Below are 20,308 nucleotides of genomic sequence, written 5' to 3' on the forward strand. Positions count from 1 at the left end.
TCATCACATTCTAAAATCTCTGCTGTGTTCAGAGTTTTCTCTTCATAATGGCTGTTGTGTTTGCTAGTGGAATAAAATTTTTCTTTGCCTCTTGATTTAATTGTGTCTATGCCCAAATTGGTGACCCAACATGATTACGAAGATATCATGGAAAACTGCATGGCAGGGAACTCCAATACACCTCAACCTCAAAATGCTGGTAGTGACGCAGAGATTGCGCGTGTGGTTGTTAAAATTCCTTTGATATGGCATAAGAACATAAAAGTGTGGTTCATAGAAATCCAAGCTCAGCTTTTCACGGCTGGCATAGCATTAGAATTAAAGTTTAAACCATGTATTAAGAATATTAGATGCAGACATTGTAGAATTCATTTCTCATTTGTTGTGTAGGCCAGTAGCCCTAACCCCTCTTACAGGCTTAAAGACATCCTAATTTAAAAATTTGAGGAGTCGAAAGGTAGAAATGTCAGTAAGTTATTGACTGAATTAGAGCTGGAAGACAAGAAAATCTTCACAGCTTCTACGAGAAATGTGTAACCTGACCGGAACCAAAGTCCAAGACTACATTTTTATGGACCATTTTTATTCAACATCTGCCAATCCAGGTACATTCAGTTTTAGCTTCGAGCAGTGACAATTTGGAAAACCTGACCACCATGGCTGACAAAATATTAAGAGTTTTCAACCCCAAACCCAAGAGTGTATAGCACTCAAACAAATCAGCCTACCTTTATTAATGATCTGCCACCCACAGTTCCTGCAATGGACTGATTGTCTCATTTGGAAGCTAAGATAGCTCTGTTGACCTTTTCTAACAATGAACTGAAGACAAGATCGCATTCCAGAACAAGAATTCTAACTCATATTCACAGGCACGAAGAAGATATACCACTAAAGTATCCTTCTGCTGGTATAATTTTAAATTTGGAGATAGAGCTCAAATACGCACCAAACCATGTTCATTCCACTCTTCCACTAACAATTATACCAGCACCCCAGAAAACTAGCTCGCTCTTCACTGAATGTGGCAGATGATAGGAGCATAAAGTCTTGCCGCTTGTTTATCACTGATAAGGCAACAGGCCGTAAATTCCTTATAGATTCAGAGGCTGACATCAATTATTCCCCCTTCTCTGAAGGGACACAAGCATGCGACAAAAAGGCAGCAGTATGCAGCAAATGGCACTATTGTTACGCATATGGCAAACTGATTCTACGATTCAATCTAGGATTATGTAGAGAATTCTGTTGGAACTTCATCATAGTTGATGTCCAAACACCAATCATTGGAGTTGACTTCATTTCATCCTCTTGATTGACTTGACTTTACCAACAGGCATCTAATAGACAGTACACCTAATCTCTCATCACTAGGAACACTAACCAAGATGACAAAAATTGAATCCCTGCATATCCTCCCTACTGATCAGAAATACACTGATATTAAGCAATTTCCTAACCTACTCAGAAAACATTTCCTTCACCTCTATACACACCAATGTGAATTCTACTGTGCTCAGTTGGGCACCCTTTTGCAGCTAAAGCTCCATGATCATCACCCAAAAAGCTCAAAGTTGCCTAATCCAATTTTTGACTAATGGTTGACATGAGAATATGCCAACCTTCAAATAGTCCCTGCGCTAGTCCCCTCCACCTCGTACCCAAGGAGGATGGGTCTTAGCGTGCATGCAGAGATTATTGGGCTTTGAACAATATAAGCCAACCTGACCACTATCCAATACCTAACATACAGGATTTCAACGGTCAACTGGATAGCAAGAAAATATTTTCTAAAATTGATCTCATCTCTCTATCTCACCACATACCTGTTCACCACAATGATGTGCCTAAAACAGCTATGATCACACCTTTTTGTCTTGAGTATTAATGTCTTCAATTTGGATTAAGAAACATAGCACAATCATTTCAAAGATTCATCGATTTTGTGCTTCAGGACCTTAACTTTTGTGTATTGTTACATTGACTTTTTTTTGCTAGTGACTTTACGTCGCACTGACACAGATAGGTCTTATGGCGATGATTGGATAGGAAAGGGCTAGGACTTGGAAGGAAGCGGCGATGGCCTTAATTAGGGTACAGCCCCAGCATCTGCCTGGTGTGAAAAATGGGAAACCACGGAAAACTATCTTCAGGGCTGCCGACAGTGGGATTCGAACCCACTATCTCCCGGATGCAAGCTCACAGTTGTGTGCCCCTATCCACATGGCAAACTCGTCCGGTAACAACATTCTTATTGCCTCTACAGATGAGAAGGAACACTAGCATCACCTATACTTACTCTCTGAATGCCTCAACCAATTCAACATCAACATAAGCAAGTGCTTCTTTGGAGTGTCAGAAGTGCCCTTTCTCAGTTACCTTGTATCCAAAAAAGGGTATATGTTCACTTTCAGACAGAGTGTGCAATTTTAGACTACCCACTCCCAGAAACAGTCCAAGATTTGTGACGGTTTCTTGGTCTCATCTTCTATTGTTGTACTATTCCGAATGCAGCTGCAATGGAAGCTAACCTCTGATCTCACTAAAGGTGCAAAAAAAGTAATGACAAAAGATGAATAATTTGGACCAATGACCTACAGAGGACATTTAATGACCTGAAAACTAGCCTGGTAAATACCACACTCCTAGTAGATTAATCTCAAGAGCTACCCCTGGTTTGCATTCTTTTCAAAGAAACTTACCGACTCTCAAAGGAACTATTCAATATAAGATAAGGAATTACTTGCCATGTGTACTGCCATTCAGTGTTCTAGTACAGACTAGAAGGAAGATAATTCCCTATACACACATCACAAAACTCTGATAATCATGTTCAGACAACGACCAGAGAAAGACACACCTCGACAACTATGACACATAGAATTTATTGGACAGTTCACTATGGACATCAGATATATGGAAGGAAAGAAAAACACTGCTGCTGATCTTTGCTCCTGAATCTGCTCCATTAGTATTCCCTCAGCTATTACAATGGAGGAGATCACCACAGCTCAGTCTATCAATGAGCTGCAGCAGTTGCATCAAACAACCACTTGCTCCTTACAGTTCCAAACCTTAACATTAGCCAAACAACCTTCAACTAATCTGTGGTAAGTTACACGACAAGCCTAGACCCTACATCCCTCCAAAATACCTTCTCTGGATCTTTGACTCCCTTCATAACCTATCACATCCAGGAGTCAAAAGATCAATTAATCTCATCCAGCAAAGACATGTTTGGCCATCAATGGCAAAGGACATCAAAATGTGGGCTTCATCATGTATATCCTGTCACTGAGCAAAGGTTTGGCATCACATGAATAGTGCTGTAAGCCATTACCATCCAGTCAGAGTGATTCAGTAATGTCAATATCAATAGTCTGACCAGTTCCACCTTCCCAAGGATCCTCCTATCTAGTCACAATGACAGATTCTCTAGCAGCCAGAAGCAGTTCCTGTAAAATATATTACAGCAGGAACAGTAGCATATGTCATTCTATTCACACTGATTGCACATTTTGGAGTACCAAATTTTACCATGACCGACCAAGGAAGACAGTTTGAATGCAAACTTTTCAAATAACTAATGCAATCCCTTGGAATTCACCACATAGGAAAAACAGCATACCACCCAGCAGCCAACAGAATGATAAGAGCGTTTGCATCGACTCCTCAAATTATCCCTGAATGCTTATCTCACCGATGGTTGGTTCATGAAACTTTCCTTGGTCCTTCTTGGATTAAGATCCTACATTATTCCTTCTTACAATACAACTTGTGCAGAACCGACTTGCAGAGTGCCAATCACAGTTTTTATTCACCCTGAATTTTCTTGGTGTGAATATGTCTTCATGCGGCATGATGCAACAAGAAGACTACTTCAACCTGTCTACGATAGTCCCTACAAAGTCAGTGCTCATGCAGTGAAACTTTGTTGTAAAACTTCCATCAGGCTAACATACAATACCAATAGACAGACTAAAGCCGGCGTTTATTTTGAAAGACCCCTTGACATCAACGAGCATTAAGTCGCAAACTTCTCTATAACCATGACCAACTAAACAAAAAAAGACAATGGACCTCTTCACAGTACCCAAGCCAGACATCAAAAACCATGAAGTCTGGTAAACAAATTAACTTCCCTAGTTGTTTCCTTAAGGGTGTTACTGGGGAAGGAGTCTGTGAAAGCCTCAACACACAGACTTCTGCAGTGATAAATCTTTGAACATAATGACATATCTTCACATTTTAATCTCTGCTGTGTTCAGCATTTTATTTTTACAATGGCTGTTGTAGTGTTGTGTTTACTAGTGAAAGAAATGCAAGTTTTCTTTGCTTTGTGATTTAATAATTGTGTCTACGCCCAAACCTTCAGTATCAATGATGATCAATATAATTAGATGCCGGTAAACTCTTCGTTAGACAATAATATGAAGTTCACTTTCAGCCACTGCCAGCAGGTTAGTGAGGATTAACATTCTGAAGGTCATCTTGGAGTGTTGGGGTAGGGTCAGGCCAGTTTTTCAGCATCACATGCTTCATCCACATTTCTGATAGGGCTAAGGTGGGTGGAAGGAGGCCAATCAGGGAGACCAACATTGATCTATTTTGCTTCAGATTTCCATGCCATTGCCAACTTGTATATAGGCAAATAGCCCATGATGGAAAAGAATGGGTATCTCATGGAAAGACACAAATTTATGTTGATTGTGACATTGAGTAAAATTATAGTGTGTTTGCTCATTGTATTTTATCATGTGAATGTAAATTGTTGAAGGCAAGATAGGAAAGCATATGGTAACCTACACAAGGATAAACACAATGATAAACAACAATCAACACAATGATGAACTAGTGAGGATAGAGGATGCAACAGAAAGGGAGAATAGGACAAGTATGGAAACAGAAGTATACTATGACAAAGTCTTCATACACCACAATTTTTAACTACTCTCCTTCTCAGTTCTACAGCAACACTTTCTTCTCAGCCAACTGTTCAAACCATTAACTTTTCAACCCCATGATCCAACTTTCTTAACTCTAGTCATCCAATGCCAGAAACTAGCTTTCCTTGACCTATTTACCTCAATAAAATATATACAGTATTTTTGTAATTTTTTCAGTTATTTCTTATAAAGGGTATATAACTGCATATCAAGTACTTACTTTGCTGGATCATCATCTGCATCTTGTTGATGTACAGTGCGGTTATAATCTCTAGCCAATTTTACATCATGTGACCAAAATTGACGTTGTTCCTTTGAAGTTCTTGGAGCTACAGCTTTTATCTGTAATGAAGATGTAATAGAATTAGCCATTCTCCCCTGCAAAAATAGTCTCATCTAAGATCCATCAAATTCCAATTTTCAACCTATGTAAAACTTTGCTCCAGAATTGGCAACAGACCTGACTGAAGGCTAAAAACTGTTTGAGGTGACTGGAGGAAATGCACAGTAGAAGTATTATTTTTGTTGCTAGACAACAGCATAATTAGAATGTAGGGAGGTCACGTAGATTAGCACCACTTTAGATCTACAACTTTGTAGTGGAGGCCATACAGTTATTACTATTACTACTACTACTACTACTACTACTACTACTACTACACCCATGCTGTTCTGCAGCATTCATTATAAAAAGGTCAAATAATTTGTCTTGATATGAAATTCCATGCTCTGCCTGGGTACATCTTTTTAATGTTTATTTTTAGGATTTATATTACCTGTTAATTATTTGTCTAGTAAATTTTTGTAGATTTCTTTATTGTGATATTGACCGATATTTTACTAACTACTTTGTAGTTTTAGAGTCATTGTTGTGTGTTTAATTTAAAATGTTAGTTTTAGATTATTTTGTTTCGCATGGTGGTTTGTCTTTGTTGGAGCCCACATTATCTGGGCAAACAAAATGTGTGAATTGTGTATAGTTATGGATCACACTATACATATGATGTACACGATTCCAACTGTCATTGGGACTGTCGCCAATTAGCCTAGCGTACCCAGAAATTTAGAATTTAACATTAATTTTGGCCAGTCTGGACAATTTCTTTCTAAACCCTTTTGACCCCCATGATAATGGAGGCTGAACTGTGATTTAAACGGCATCCAGAGTGTCTGAATTCGTTTAGCAACCCCGAAAAGTACGGATTCGTCACTAATATTGGTTGTTTACGATTATTTTTCATGTCACTCCCCTCAACCCCCACCCGTAGGAGTGCTAGGGGTGTCTTACCCTTACAGAGTTTTGCTCCAGATAGCAAGTCATATGTGATGTGTATGATGTTTGAGAGATATGCTGGAACATATACACGTATAGTACATACATCATTTAGGTTATTTTCAACATTTGTTTTTCACCCCTTCTCACCCCCTTCACCCCTCCCTATGCTGATTGTGGCTGAACTTTGACTTAAATGTCATCTAGAATGTCACCAACTCAGCAACCCCAGAAACTATGGAACTACTACTAATATAGGTAGTTTTGGATTATATTTACATGTGCTCTTTTCCCCACTTCATCCCTAGGGCTGCTAGGTATGATTTTCTCACCATCTCTCCCCATTTAATATTAAGTCATATGTGTATACCAATTTTGGTTGAAATTGAAGGTTTTCCTACATCATCATCATCATCGGTTTGCCCTTCCAGCGAGCCGGGATGGGTGTTTGAAAACAAGCGTCTTCCAAAGTTGCCTATTCAAAAACATTTCGTTGTCCAAGACAGATTCCCAGTTCCATCCTCTTCTCTCCACGTCTTCCCTCAGTTGGTCCATCCATCATCTTCTTGGTCTTCCAGCTGGTCTTCTACCTGTTATTCTCTTTTCCAAATAAGCACATGGTAACCTTGTGCTATTCATTCGTTTAACATGCCCAAACCATTTAAGTCTAGATGACCTAAGTCTTTCCTCCATCGATTCATTTAGACCTAGGTTAGATCGGATCTCATCATTTTTCACATGATCAAGTCGGGTCTTTTGGAGGGCAGTTCTAAGAAATTTCATTTCACAGGCTTGAATCCTACTATAATCCTTTGATGTTAGTGTGCAGGTTTCCAGAGAATATGTAAGGACAGGAATGAAATATGACTTGTACAGGGTCATTTTTGTTCTTTGTGGGACTTTCTGATCCCATAGTAGGTGTCTAACGATGCTGTAAAATTTAGAGCCTTTGGTTACTCTGTTTGTTATTTCTCTCTCAGCTCTGTTATTACTAGCGATTACGCTTCCTAAATAACTGAATTGGTGTACTACTTCAACTTGGTGGTCCTGTATTTTTATGTTGCATTCTGTATAATGTCTGCTGATTTTTAATGCTACTGTTTTTGATGGGTTCAATTTCATTCCATAGTCATCAAACTTCTTACACCATGCATTCAGATTATTTTTCACTCCCTCCTCTGTTTCATCCCATATTGCCACATCATCTGCAAACACCAGAGCCTGAAGATCTTTATTACCTTTTCCTTTTAGTTCTTTTAAAATGGTATCCATAACTGCTATGAATAGAAGTGGTGACAAGGCACTTCCCTGTTGTACTCCTTTGGTTGTATTGAACCATTCAGAGTGACCATCTCCAATTCTGACACAGCTTTTACAATTACTATATAGCATTTGGATCTTCCTAATAAGGTACTCCGGTACACCAAGTTTTCTAAGACTTTTCCAAATAGTTGATCTAGGAACATTATCATATGCCTTTTCAAGGTCCATAAACACAATAATTAGGTCATTTCCTCTTTCCCAGTGTTTCTCTGCCAACATCCTCAAAGCAAATATCAGATCTGTTGTGCTTCTTCCAGTCCTAAAACCATGTTGTTCCTCTTCTAAGATAGGCTCTAGTATATCCCTTACTCTGGCTTCAATGATCTTCTCCATAATTTTAAGGCCGTGTGATAGGAGGGTAATGCCTCTGTAATTTTCACTTTTCCTTCTACTCCCTTTCTTGAAGATAGGAACTATCACTCCTTTTGTCCAATCTTCAGGTATTTCATTATCCTTCCATATTGTTCTGAGAACTCTATACAGCCACTGTATTCCTGGTAGACCAGCAGCTTTAATCATGTCAGCTGTAATTTCATCAGCTCCTGCTGACTTACCACTTCTCATCCTGTGGAGAGCTTGCTCTACTTCTGTCCATGTAATTGGGATATCTTCCTCTATTGTTTTCTGTCCTACATCCTCAACAGAGATCTCTTTAGGGCCATTTAGGAGCTTGTCAAAATACTGCCCCGTTGTATCCGTGATATCTTTCATATTGCAAACTATACTCCCATCTGCTGTCTCCAGGGCTGTAATTGCTTCTTTATGTGATCTTTTACTTTTAACTATTCCATATATCATTTTCATATTCCCTTTACTGTCTTCTTCCAGTTTAGTTGTAAATTCTTTCCAACTTTTCTCTTTTTCTTCCCGTACAATTCTCTTGACTTCCAACTTTCTGTATCTATTTTCCTTTGCTATCTCTTCCAATTTATTGTTGTCTATTTGGTCACTGTTGATTCTTCTGTCAGACTTAGCCACATCAAGAAGTTTTTTGGCTTTATTCCTTTTCATTATGGCTTCTTTCACTTTATCATTCCACCAAGATGTTCTTTTCTCTCTCACTCTTCTGCTTGTTCTTCCACATATTTTATCTGCACTACCTACAGTCATTTTTAATTGTTTAGCTTCCACATCTTCACATCAAGCTATTGCTCCCTAACTGTTGTGCAACCTGCTAATTACAGAATGTATTGCAGGTTAGGGTAAGCCTTCACTTGAGTGATCATTTAAAGGTTTGATTTTATGATTACTCAAATGTACTGAATTTAGAAACCTTTCAATGTTTGATTCACTGGCAGGTAATTCTGGATGATTAAGATGATTGTGGTTTAAAGGGGTCTAACAGCTAGGTCATTTGCCCTTAATGGTATGAGGTGAAACGGAATGAAATGATAATTAAAACTTCAAAATATATCTATCGACTAAAATCTCAAACTAATGATTATGAAAAAATGACCATGAATCCAAAACAATTAGTGGATCCAATTCACAATGCCCAATATTCTGATGATGCTTGTTATCCAGAGAGGTCCAAAATCCAGATCACCAGCCTTTCATAATTGTACTAATCACAGGTAATGCAGACCCATGCTATGTAGTAACACATAATGGCACCACTCATGGGTAACACAGACTCATGGTTTCCCTCACATGAGGGTAAAAATCACAAGCAACACAGGCCTATGGTGCTCCTAACTTCCAATTAGTGGGAATAATCACAGGCGCTGGTATTCCCATGGTCTTACTCACATAGCAGAACTAATCACAGACCATGCATACTCATGGTGTTGCTCACATAGTGGTACTAATCATAGGCAATGTAGATCAACAGTATATCACACATAGTATTACCCACAGATAACAGACCCATGGAGTTCCTCGTATACTGGTACTACTCACAGGAAATGCAGAGCCATTCTGAATACAGAGGAACCAACGCAATTCAGTGCAGCGCACAGCAGCTCCTCCCACACGGATGAGAGTCTGTGTGCCGAGCGCCCACTCCCCCGCCTCTGTGGAATGCACACAGTGATAATCGCAGGCAACACCCAGACCCATGGTGTTCCTCACATAATTTTACTAATCGTAAGCAACATCTATCCATGGTGTTCCTCATTTAATGGTCTAATCACAAGTACTGTAATTCCATGCTTCCAATTCCATCATCCCTTCGTCACCCCTTTTAATTGCCTCTTATGACAAGCTGTGAAATTTCAGAAAGAATAACACAAAAATTAGAATGGACAGTTTTTACTAAACTTCCTTAATATGTAGATTATTTATTTCCTCATACATACATTATATAAATATGGTGCAACTCTATATACAAAATAAGGATTATACAATCCAATATCACTGACTATAAATCATTTTTGTGGCGAAAACAATGACTGTATGGTGCATGTCGAATGAAACTGCTTTTTGCAGCCTTGCAATTAGATGCTTCGTACCTAGTTCTTCCAGACCTGTTGTCAGCACTTTTGTAACAATACCTGTCACTATCACTTGATCTAGTTTTTCTCTATTATTTTTTATATTAAATTATCTCCCCTTCCAGTGCTGTGTACTTGCTAATTTTCTGCATCTGGGTGGTTTGAATGGTGTGATTCAGTGGGACAGCAATGTCTATCAAGTGGGCCACATTGGTACCCTTATTGCAAAGGAAAATATCAGGACAATTTACCGAGATGGTCTGATCAATTACGATAAAATATATCTGTCCCAGAACATTGTGTGCTAGTAGTTTTCAAGCACATTAGACAGCTGATAGTTGTATGCCACATGCCACTGCAAGTTCTTGATTCAAGATTTTGGCTACATCATTTTACCTCTTTATGTATTCAACACCAGCCAGCACTCTTAAAACACACCTTCTGTAGTTCTTTATAGCCATCACACTGCTGGATTACAATGACAAATCCATCTGTTTCAGTGAAGAGTGAACCATGCTTCAGCCGTACGGTCGACAATATATGGTCGATGTAATGCTGGCTTAGCATACGAGGGTGTGCACTATTAAGGACTTTTTGCTTCCATATCATACTGCAGTGTTTGATTGAAAGAAATCTCCCTGGGGTGAAATTGCATGTTTGCAAGTCATAATGGTGTGTTTCACTTGTCATTTTTAACAATTACCTCATATAACGGTATCATTATTACTACTCCTACTGACATTGGAACTTTGAGATATAATTTTATTTTATTCATTCATTTCTCTATCATATGAATCTGGCAAGATAATTCCCGAATATCTGCATAAATTAAGTATAAATTTTGTATGTGCTGAACAGATTTAATATTGTTAAAGGTCAGGGGAGAGCGCACTAATACGTGGGCTAAAAATAATTTTATTCAAGCTGAGTGATATACTAATGGTAGTTTAGGGGAATATATGATAATTTCATGGTGATCCGTATTCACAGTTTTTACACTTGGTAAGCTAAAATGGGTTCACCTATTCGATGGAAGGCCAATGACATAACTATATTTTCATATGAATTAATTTTACAGTATTATCACAACATTTGCATATGTTTCAGCCAACTCTGGCTGTCTTCAGTCATATAGACTTAAAAACTGGCATAATTAAAACATTGGAATATACAAAGACATCTAAAAGAGAGAAAACACATTAAAATAAGTCTAATGAAAAACTTTATGACATGTATTATGCAGCAAAAATTTAATTCATAGGAAGGTATTTTGTTGTAATGTTCAATCTTAAACTTGCTTGGCCTTGAAAGATAACCTTTGTAAACACTTGTAAATGATCGAGGGGGCCATCTAAATTATTACAGGGATGAGTAGTGGCCCAGTAGATGTTAACCCATCAGTGCACGGGTCACAAAATGTTACATGAGTAAACTGGTTAGGGCTCACAGACCAAGCATCGTATTTCTTTTTTATAGTATGCTAATATATTTTTATTTTCAGTATTCATTCCCTCCTATTCCAATAACATTATAAACACATTGCTGTCACAAAACCGTTGATTAACACTTAACATTTTACAAAGCAATTCTCTAACCACTGCAAATTTACACACAATATTATATTTGATCAAAAAATTCAGAACTTATGAAGTCAAAATTTATGAAATCATCATAACCTAATCTTCACGACCCAGAATGTTCACTGGAACATTCACATTTCAGCTTTACATTCACTGTACACAAATAAGGAGAGTCCAAGATACATTAAGTTTCTGCACAAACAGCACAAGTAGCGGGTCTTTTCTGACTCTACAGTATGCACGACGTCCTCTTTTATTTTCTGTATTTTCACGTCCTGCTTCTGCCGTCAACCCAGATATCCTTCTTGGAGTATCGCGAATGCTCTTAGGAAGATATCTTGAGACAGAAGAAACAAGAGTTTCTTCAAAAAAATTATTCTGTTCCTTGCGTCTGGAGAGAGGTTTGTTGGCTCTGAATATTAAATATGCGTTAAAGCCTGTAATATTCAGCAATGCATAGAAGACCACCATTGTCCAACGTCTGGTGTTTCGAGCCGTCCATTCATCTACACAACCTACACCACCCTTAGCTGAATTATAGAATGTGACTATTACAGGCTTCCTCTTTCCTTCTATACTTTCCTCAGTTTTATCATCGCTGTGCATCGACGAGAGGAAAACCACAGTAAATTTCATCATCTGATAATTGTTCCTCCAATCATGCAGCAACTCGTTCCATATCACATGGATTGCTGACAGCATAACACTCCTTTTTCTTAGACCTACGAAGAAACGAACTGATTAGCCCAGGTCAACCCATTTTCAGTCTCACCTCTGTACTTAAAACCCAAGGAACTAAGCTGAGAGACAGCCAGGCTAGCTAAACCACGGATTAGGACAAGACGCTATGATATAATCACCCTATAATCTTCTTTATGTACACGGTTAACATGGAAAGACTAAAATGCTTATGATAAAAAAAACTTACACAACTGCACGGGTTGGGTCTCACAGGCCCACAGAGCACTTTAACTTACCACTGCTCACGTTCTAAAGCAATCGATTCCATGTTCGTCTGCAGGAATACTACACCGGTGATAACAGGAAGGTAGCAGAAGCCGGAAGTATGCAGCTATCACCGTCTATCAGAACATGTTGGAAATACCAGCGCATGGGTCTCGCAGACCCAACCCATGCATTGGCGGGTTAAATCCATTGATATGAATCAGAACAGATGTTTGTAAACAAAGAGGAAAAGGGAGAGGTAAAAATATTGATTCATTCTGGTGAAATAAAAAGTCAAATGTATAACAAGAACTTACCCCCACCTCTCCCTTCCTCTCTTGCTCTTACACAGCTCCAAGGGAGTCTCATACCAGCGACAAAGTACAGCACACTGAACGTTAAGTTTAAACAGGCTGGCAGTGAGGGCTCAGGTTGCGGGAGGAGTGAGGAAGGGGAAGCCATAAGGATAAGTAGGGGTAATGGAGGACTGGTGGGGACATTACAGCTTCTGCTCTTATTGGATTTGTGTTCTTTAAGAACTTTAATAATTATATCAAATTAAATATTAGGCTTTTTGGATATTTCATTAACATTGAAATTAGGGTTAAAGTATTGTTCTAGATGAATGTAGCACTTTTCAAGGTGCCCTTGTCTGCAACTTTTGAAATGTCTAGGTCTTCATTAATGGACGTGAAATGGCAATTTGAGTCAGACATGTTGGGGCTCATAGTTGGAAAGCAATTATATTATTTTTTGCATTGACATTTTCTAAGCAATGTTTAGAGAAATTCCGTATCAACAGATTTAATGTCTACTGGGCCATTACTCATCTCTGAAATACTTTATAGATGTCCCTCTTGATCATTTACAAGTGTATCAGGTTCTTTCAAGACCAAGCAGCTTTAAGATTGAACATTACAACACAATACCTTACTATTAATTTAAATTTTGTTGTATAATCCTTTGTGATATGTGGATATGAGTTATGAGCACCATCACATTTTTCATCACCGACTTATTTTGATGCGTTTTCTCCTTTATATGTCTCTGTATATTCCAGTGTCTTAATTATGCTAATTTTTAAATCTGTATGGCTGAAGATTTGGCTGAAACTAGCCCCTTATGCAATTGTTGTGATAATATAACTAATCAATAACTAATTTATATGAAAATATAGTTACATGTTAAAAGACATCTATGCTCGACTTGTAAGGAAAACCATAGAGATAGAGCTGCGCCCAAATAACAGGGAAGACTGCTTCAAGTTATCAAATATACTGAGACCTGTACCCCAGAAATACATGCATAACACCACTATGGCAAAGTGCAACACAGTCAAGAAACTGTCGACAGGGGATGGTGCATCAGTAACTACCCTCCCAACCACCACAGCACAGCACGACGATCCCCGAGTCCAGTTAGGTGGGGGGTCGTGGATAGTATGGTCGTGACTTCCTTGGAAGAATTTCTTTGTTCACTGTCAGAGGCAAACCTTCACATACCCTGATGAAGGCCGATATAATATGGCAGAAAGCTCTGCTTTGTTAAATATATAGAAGTGGCTTTAATCCAGTTTGCATATTTATTCCTTTATTTTAATAGTTATATGTAACTGGCCTTGTACTGAATAGGTGGACCCATTTTACCTTCTCAAGTTTAAGGGAAGGTATAAAATGCATCTCCATTAATACTGGTCTTATCGATTAAGTTGTAGGAAATGAAATTTCCAACCTTAATATGCTACACAAATTGAATTTACAATGAATAATAATGAAAATATATTTTTATATACTGTACTGTATTTTGATATATTAACTTGTGTGAATCTAGGCAGTTACCTTACTGAGTGGAACAGCCTGTATGAATACTGCCATGGAAGAGGAGAATTCCTTTGAATAACTGTCTCAATGACACAGATTGAGACAATGGGATAGAAAAGGATTAGGAGTGCGAAGTAGTGGGAAGGAAGCAACTTTGGCCTTGATTAAGGTACAGCCCCAGCATTTGTCTGATGTGAAAATGGGAAAACACAGGAAATCACTTTCAGGGCTACTGACAGTGGTTTTTCACCCCACTATCTCCCAAATGCAAGCTGACAGCTACACAACCTGAACCACGTAGCCACTCGCTCTAACATGGAGCTCTTTTTTTTTTTTTTTTTTTTTTTTTTTCTATCTTGCCATTCCTCTGGATCATATATACTTTAATATGTAATGGTATTTGACACACTGACCCATCTTAGTATTACGACTGTTCCGTTTGTCCTATGGAGGCACTGATAACCGTTATTTCACACTCCGAATGGAACACAGCAGAGCATTCTTCACCATTGTCCATGGCCAGGTCATTTCAGCATGGGAACTTGTTCATTAGAAAACTACAGGTATGGTACTGTAGGTAAAAAGCAAGAACCTGCTCCAAATTTCATTTGACAGAGCATTTCATATGATAGCATGTGATATTCTCACCTGAATACGGACATTGTCAGACTGCCATATTTGTATACTTTGATGATGATGCTTGTTTAAAGGGCCTAACATCTAGGTCATTGGCCCTAATGGTACGAAATGAGACGAAATGTAATGACAATTTAAAAGTCCAAAAACATCCACTGACCAGAATTCAAAATGTGATGAACGAGTGGATGAATATGAAACAATCAGTGAATCCGACCTGCAATGCCCCACCTTCCCAGAAACTGTGCTCCACACATTATGATACTACTTACAAGTATTGTATGTTGCACAGGTAATGCAGACCTCTGGCGTTTCTCACATAATGGCACCACTTATATGTAACGCAAACCCATAGTGCTCCCCACCTAGGTGTACTAATCATGGGCACCAGTATTCCCGTGGTGTTCCTCATATAGTGGGTACCAATCGTAGGCAACGCAGACCCATGGTGTAGCTCATATTGTGTTACTAACCACACGCAACTCTCAAACCTGTGGTGTTTCTCACTTAATGGTAGTAATCATCGGCAACGTAAGCTGTGGTATTCTGCGTTTAGTTCTAATCACAGGTACTGGAAACCCACAGTAAACCACTCTCTGCTGCTACTAATCATAAAAGTATTGAGTACCTAACATAGTGGTACTACTCTTAAGTGAAGGCAACCCATGGTGTTCCCCTCATGATAGTACTAATCACAAGTAGTTTCATGGTTCTGATTCAATCATCCCTTGGTCGCCCCTTTCAGTCGCCTCTTACAACAGGCAGGGAATACCATGGGTGTATTCGTCTGCATCCCCCACACCCACAGGGGGTATATTTATATACTTTCACTCCAGCCACAAACCTGTGTTTTATTTTATTTACCTGAACTATTTGTCAAAGGTAGATACAATATGGATGGATGAATGAATGAATGAATGAATGAATGAATGAATGAACCAACATTCTAATTTTTAGATGACCACAAGTTTAGAACAGAATTTTCTGATTCAGGTGCAGTTTATCCTGTATGTTCTGGATTCACTGAACTCCTTATAAAATTAACTGAATTTTATTTTTCAGGTCAATACAATTGTCCAAGATAGGGTAAAATTTAGACCCTACCACCCGCACTGATATTTAAATATTTTGGATGGGAAAAACAAGTGGTGAGCTGTAGGCAAGTTTAGGTAGAGTTGAGGTAGAGACATAGGGGGAAGGAAGCGAGTGAGCCAGATTATTTTTTTACACTAAAATTTAAACTAGCAAAGGGATGACCTTCTCCAATCAGAAAAGGAATGAAGTTTAAGGGGAGATTCCCAGTCCAGTATAAGAGTGCATCCTAGCCCCCTCCCCCCAAACCCCATGGCACTACAGCCCTTGAAGGGCCTTGGCCTACCAAGCAACCGCTGCTCAGCCCAAAGGCCTGCAGATTGCAAGGTGTCATGTGGTCAGCACAACGAATCAACTCTGCCGTTATTCTTGGTTTTCTAGACCGGGACCACTATCTCACCGTCAGATAGCTCCTCAATTATAATCACGTAGGCTGAGTGGACCTCGAACCAGCCCTCAGGTCCAGATAAAAATCCCTGACCTGGCTGGGAATCTAATCCGGGGCCTCCAGGTAAGAGGCAGGCACACTACCCCTACACCCTACCATTTTGTGTTATTTCTATCTGTCGAACGAATACAATTTTATTGAAATACTAGCTGATGTACCCGTACTTCGCTACGGTATTCTCAGGAAGACTGAATTGGTGGTTTTCCTATCTGAATTCAACACAGGTCATTACAAAACTGTCAGTAGGAATGTAGCGATTGAAAGCAATGTTATCGTATAAAATACTCGATAAAATGAAAAACCGCACACTTTCTCACTTTCAACGAACAGTACTACGGTGCCGATCTAAGAGTCCAAAGTTCCAGAGCTGGAATAACCAGGTCGCAGACTGCTGTGAACACTCCGTCATTATTTCGTTAAATATGCACACTACTCATTCCAATCAGTGCCTTAGAGTAGGGATTGAATAGCTCGAATACTATGATGAACCAGTGTGTTACGTACCCGATATATCAGAAAATGTATGAACCAGAGGAATGGCATGCTAAAGAAGAAAGTTATCTTACTTCCCAGCTACTTCCCGCCAATACACAGGGAAGGCTGTTACAGTCGGTACGATCAGGCGAGTTGCCCATGTGGTTAGAGGCGCGTAGCTGTGAGCTTGCATCCGGGAGATAGTGGATTCGAACCCCACTGCCGGCAACCCTGAAGATGGTATTCCGTGGTTTCCCATTTTCACACCAGTCACACCAGGCTGTACCTTAAAGCCAAGGCCGCTTCCTTCACACCACTGTTCATTTCCTATCCCATCGTTGCCATAAGACCTACCTGTGTCGGTGCGACGTCAAGCAAATTAAAAAAACCTTGGTACGCTGCAGTAATCCTATCTATCGGGGATGAGAGGAAACAAAAGACAAAAAGCACATCACAACAAACAATGGTCAATGTAATGTTATTGTTGATAAAGTTTATGAGCTTTCTATATTGCAGGCCTTCGCATTAGTTTTCTTTCGACTCTGTGATATTAGGGTGTCTTACAAAATTATTGATATCATAGACTGTAGTTCCTTATTCTCAGACTTTACATACCAATTTTAACTAAATTCTGTTTACCCATTTTCTCGTGACTCTGCGCTGATATGGACCTAGGAACAAAAATCCAAATTCATGAATATCTCTGATTATATGAGGTACGGTAACAATGTATAAGACATAAGTGATCGGATATTTAATAACTTCTTACATAACTACTACGAACTTACGACATAACTAAAGTTATGTTAGTTATGTAGTATTTATCGTTACGACCACTAATAACATAAATAACTTATTAATTGAGAATTACATTTCAGGCCTTCCCCTAAACTACCATTTCACTCAACGTGAATAAAATAATTTCTACCCTAGATTGCAGTGGTTCATCACCCGACATTACATGCCAATTTTCATTAAATTCTCTTCAGTCCTTTTCTATTGATGCGTGTACAGACAGACAGACAGACAGACAGACAGACAGAAATTAAGGAAAAGTAAAGAAATGCATTTCCTTGTTACTGTGGACATGACAGATACAGAAATATCATTCATTTCAAATGCTGAGCAATGCACAGGCAAGACACTTATTTTATATATAGATTACATTTCAGGCCTTCCCCTAAACTACCATTTCACTCAGTGCGAATAACATTATTGATAGCCTAGATTATAGTGACCTATTCCCTGACTTCTCATACCAATTTTCGTGAAGATACGACCACTAATAAATTAAATATTTGACAATTAAATTTTAGGCCTTCCCCTGAACTACCATTTTTCTCAGCGTCTATAGCCTATATTGTAGCAACTTATTTCCCATCCTTGTCTAGCAATTTTAGTTAAGACACGACCACTAATAACAAATATTTGAGAATTAAATTTCAGGCCTTCCCCTAAACTACCATTTCACTCAGCGTGATTAAAATAATTTGTAGCCTAGATTGTAGCGGTTCATCACCCGACTTTAGATTCCGATTTTCATTAAATTCTCTTGAGCCGTTTTCTCGTGATGCGTGTACGTACATACAGACAGACAGACAGACAGACAGACAGACAGACAGACAGACAGACAGACAGACAGACAGACAGACAGACAGACAGACAGACAGACAGACAGACAGACAGACAGACAGACAGACAGACAGACAGACAGACAGACATTACGGAAAAGTAAAAAAAGCATTTTCTTGTTACTGTGGACATGACCGATACAGAAATACAATTATTTTCAAATTCTGAGCAATGTACAGACAAAACTCTTATTTTATATATATAGATTGTTTAGTATAGTTGTGCGTTGTGTGTTTCTGGTAAGCAACACCTTTATTAAACAAAATTAATAGCATTAAGTTTCTTCTGGAGACTGGCTGTACTAAACTTTCACTGCAGGACCAGTGCAAAATAAAACTTAAGCTAGCTAAAATCCCCATTGGCCTTTATACAGAAACAGTCTGTTAATGGAAAAGATTATATGTATATAATTAAAAGTAGTACTGCATATATGACAGAAAAGCCTGGATTGTGGGTTGTAACATAAGGAATAGCCTGTACTGCATTCCATGTTGCATTTTTGCTAAGGGATAGCAGTTGGATGTAAACTAAAATACCTGTTAACTGTTACCTTTGATTGAACTTCTAGTCTCGAAGCTCACAAGCTGCCACTGTTCTGATTTGAGATTTCAATGAACAAAGTAGATAAAGTTATACAGTTAAGAAAGCCCAAGTTTTAAATTTTTAATTCATTTTTTTCTCCATTTGTTCTACTTCAGAATAACTCAAGACAGGTTTATGCCTCCTACATATACCAGTAAGGAAGAACAGAATTTACTGTAGATACTTTAAAGGGACCAGAAATTCTTTGTTTCATGCTCTTGCCTAGGTAAGAATGCATTCTTAAAGCAGGTAAGAAATTTAGGTAAACAACTGATAGGGAATCTGCCACCTGAGTGGCAGCTCTACATGTTGAAAATTTGTGACTGTATTGAAGTACATTGAAGTCCCTTCAGGTTTTATAGTTTTTACTAGATGCTGGTGAGGGGAGGGTCACCTTTAAACACCTACAAATGATACCATGGTCATTCATCAGGATCAAACTTGTAATCTTGGGAACTGAAGGACAACAGACTTCAACACTACGGTCAGCTCTTGGGTGCTTTCCTTGTCCAGCCAGATTTATTGCTCACCTCTCATTGACGCTCAGCTATTCTCTTAGGTTTACTGTTTTGGTTTCTTATGAGACAATAATTTCTGCACACAATGACACTCAAACTGATCCATACAAAGGATTCAAGGCTTCAGAGTAAAACTTGGAGTTATTACACTGATTCACCAGTTAAGTTTCACATATTTAATTTAATTTTAAAAGAATTATATTAATAATGTAATACTTCTTCCCATTGATACCTCATAAAACACTTGCCTAAATAAAAGACGAGAAAGTCGCCATAGCCACCGAATGTTGTTAGTGTGAAAAATTTGAGGCTTCAGTACTCTATAAAACAATTTACAAGATCAGTTCTGAGCAATGTTTGGAAGTGGAAGCAGCCTTGAGGTAACAGCATATCTATGACAGTCTATTATCCCCCACATCAAGAAGGTGGAAGACAAGATATGGATAATTGATCACTTTATGGAAAAGCACACCATCGAACAAATACTGATACACCTGAGAGAGGACAGCAATGAGGACGACTGCTTCAGTGATTACATGTTACAAACTTCATGTCTGGTATGTATTGAAATGTACATCAGTTTTAAAAATATTACAAAAATGTATTA

The 20,308-nt window shown here is 38.6% G+C and overlaps 1 protein-coding gene across 2 annotated transcripts in view; it reads right to left on the reverse strand.

Moving 5' to 3' along the window:
* LOC136874024 (uncharacterized) overlaps nt 1-20,308 on the reverse strand; it is a 204,397-nt gene that overhangs the window by 83,916 nt on the left and 100,173 nt on the right. For both annotated transcript variants that reach the window (XM_067147507.2, XM_067147506.2), the window contains exon 10: nt 5,167-5,288. In XM_067147507.2, the coding sequence (XP_067003608.2) occupies nt 5,167-5,288 (122 nt within the window). The remainder of the gene's footprint in view (nt 1-5,166; nt 5,289-20,308) is intronic.

This window comes from Anabrus simplex, chromosome 5 (assembly GCF_040414725.1).
Source record: "Anabrus simplex isolate iqAnaSimp1 chromosome 5, ASM4041472v1, whole genome shotgun sequence".
NCBI classification, from domain to species: domain Eukaryota; kingdom Metazoa; phylum Arthropoda; class Insecta; order Orthoptera; family Tettigoniidae; genus Anabrus; species Anabrus simplex.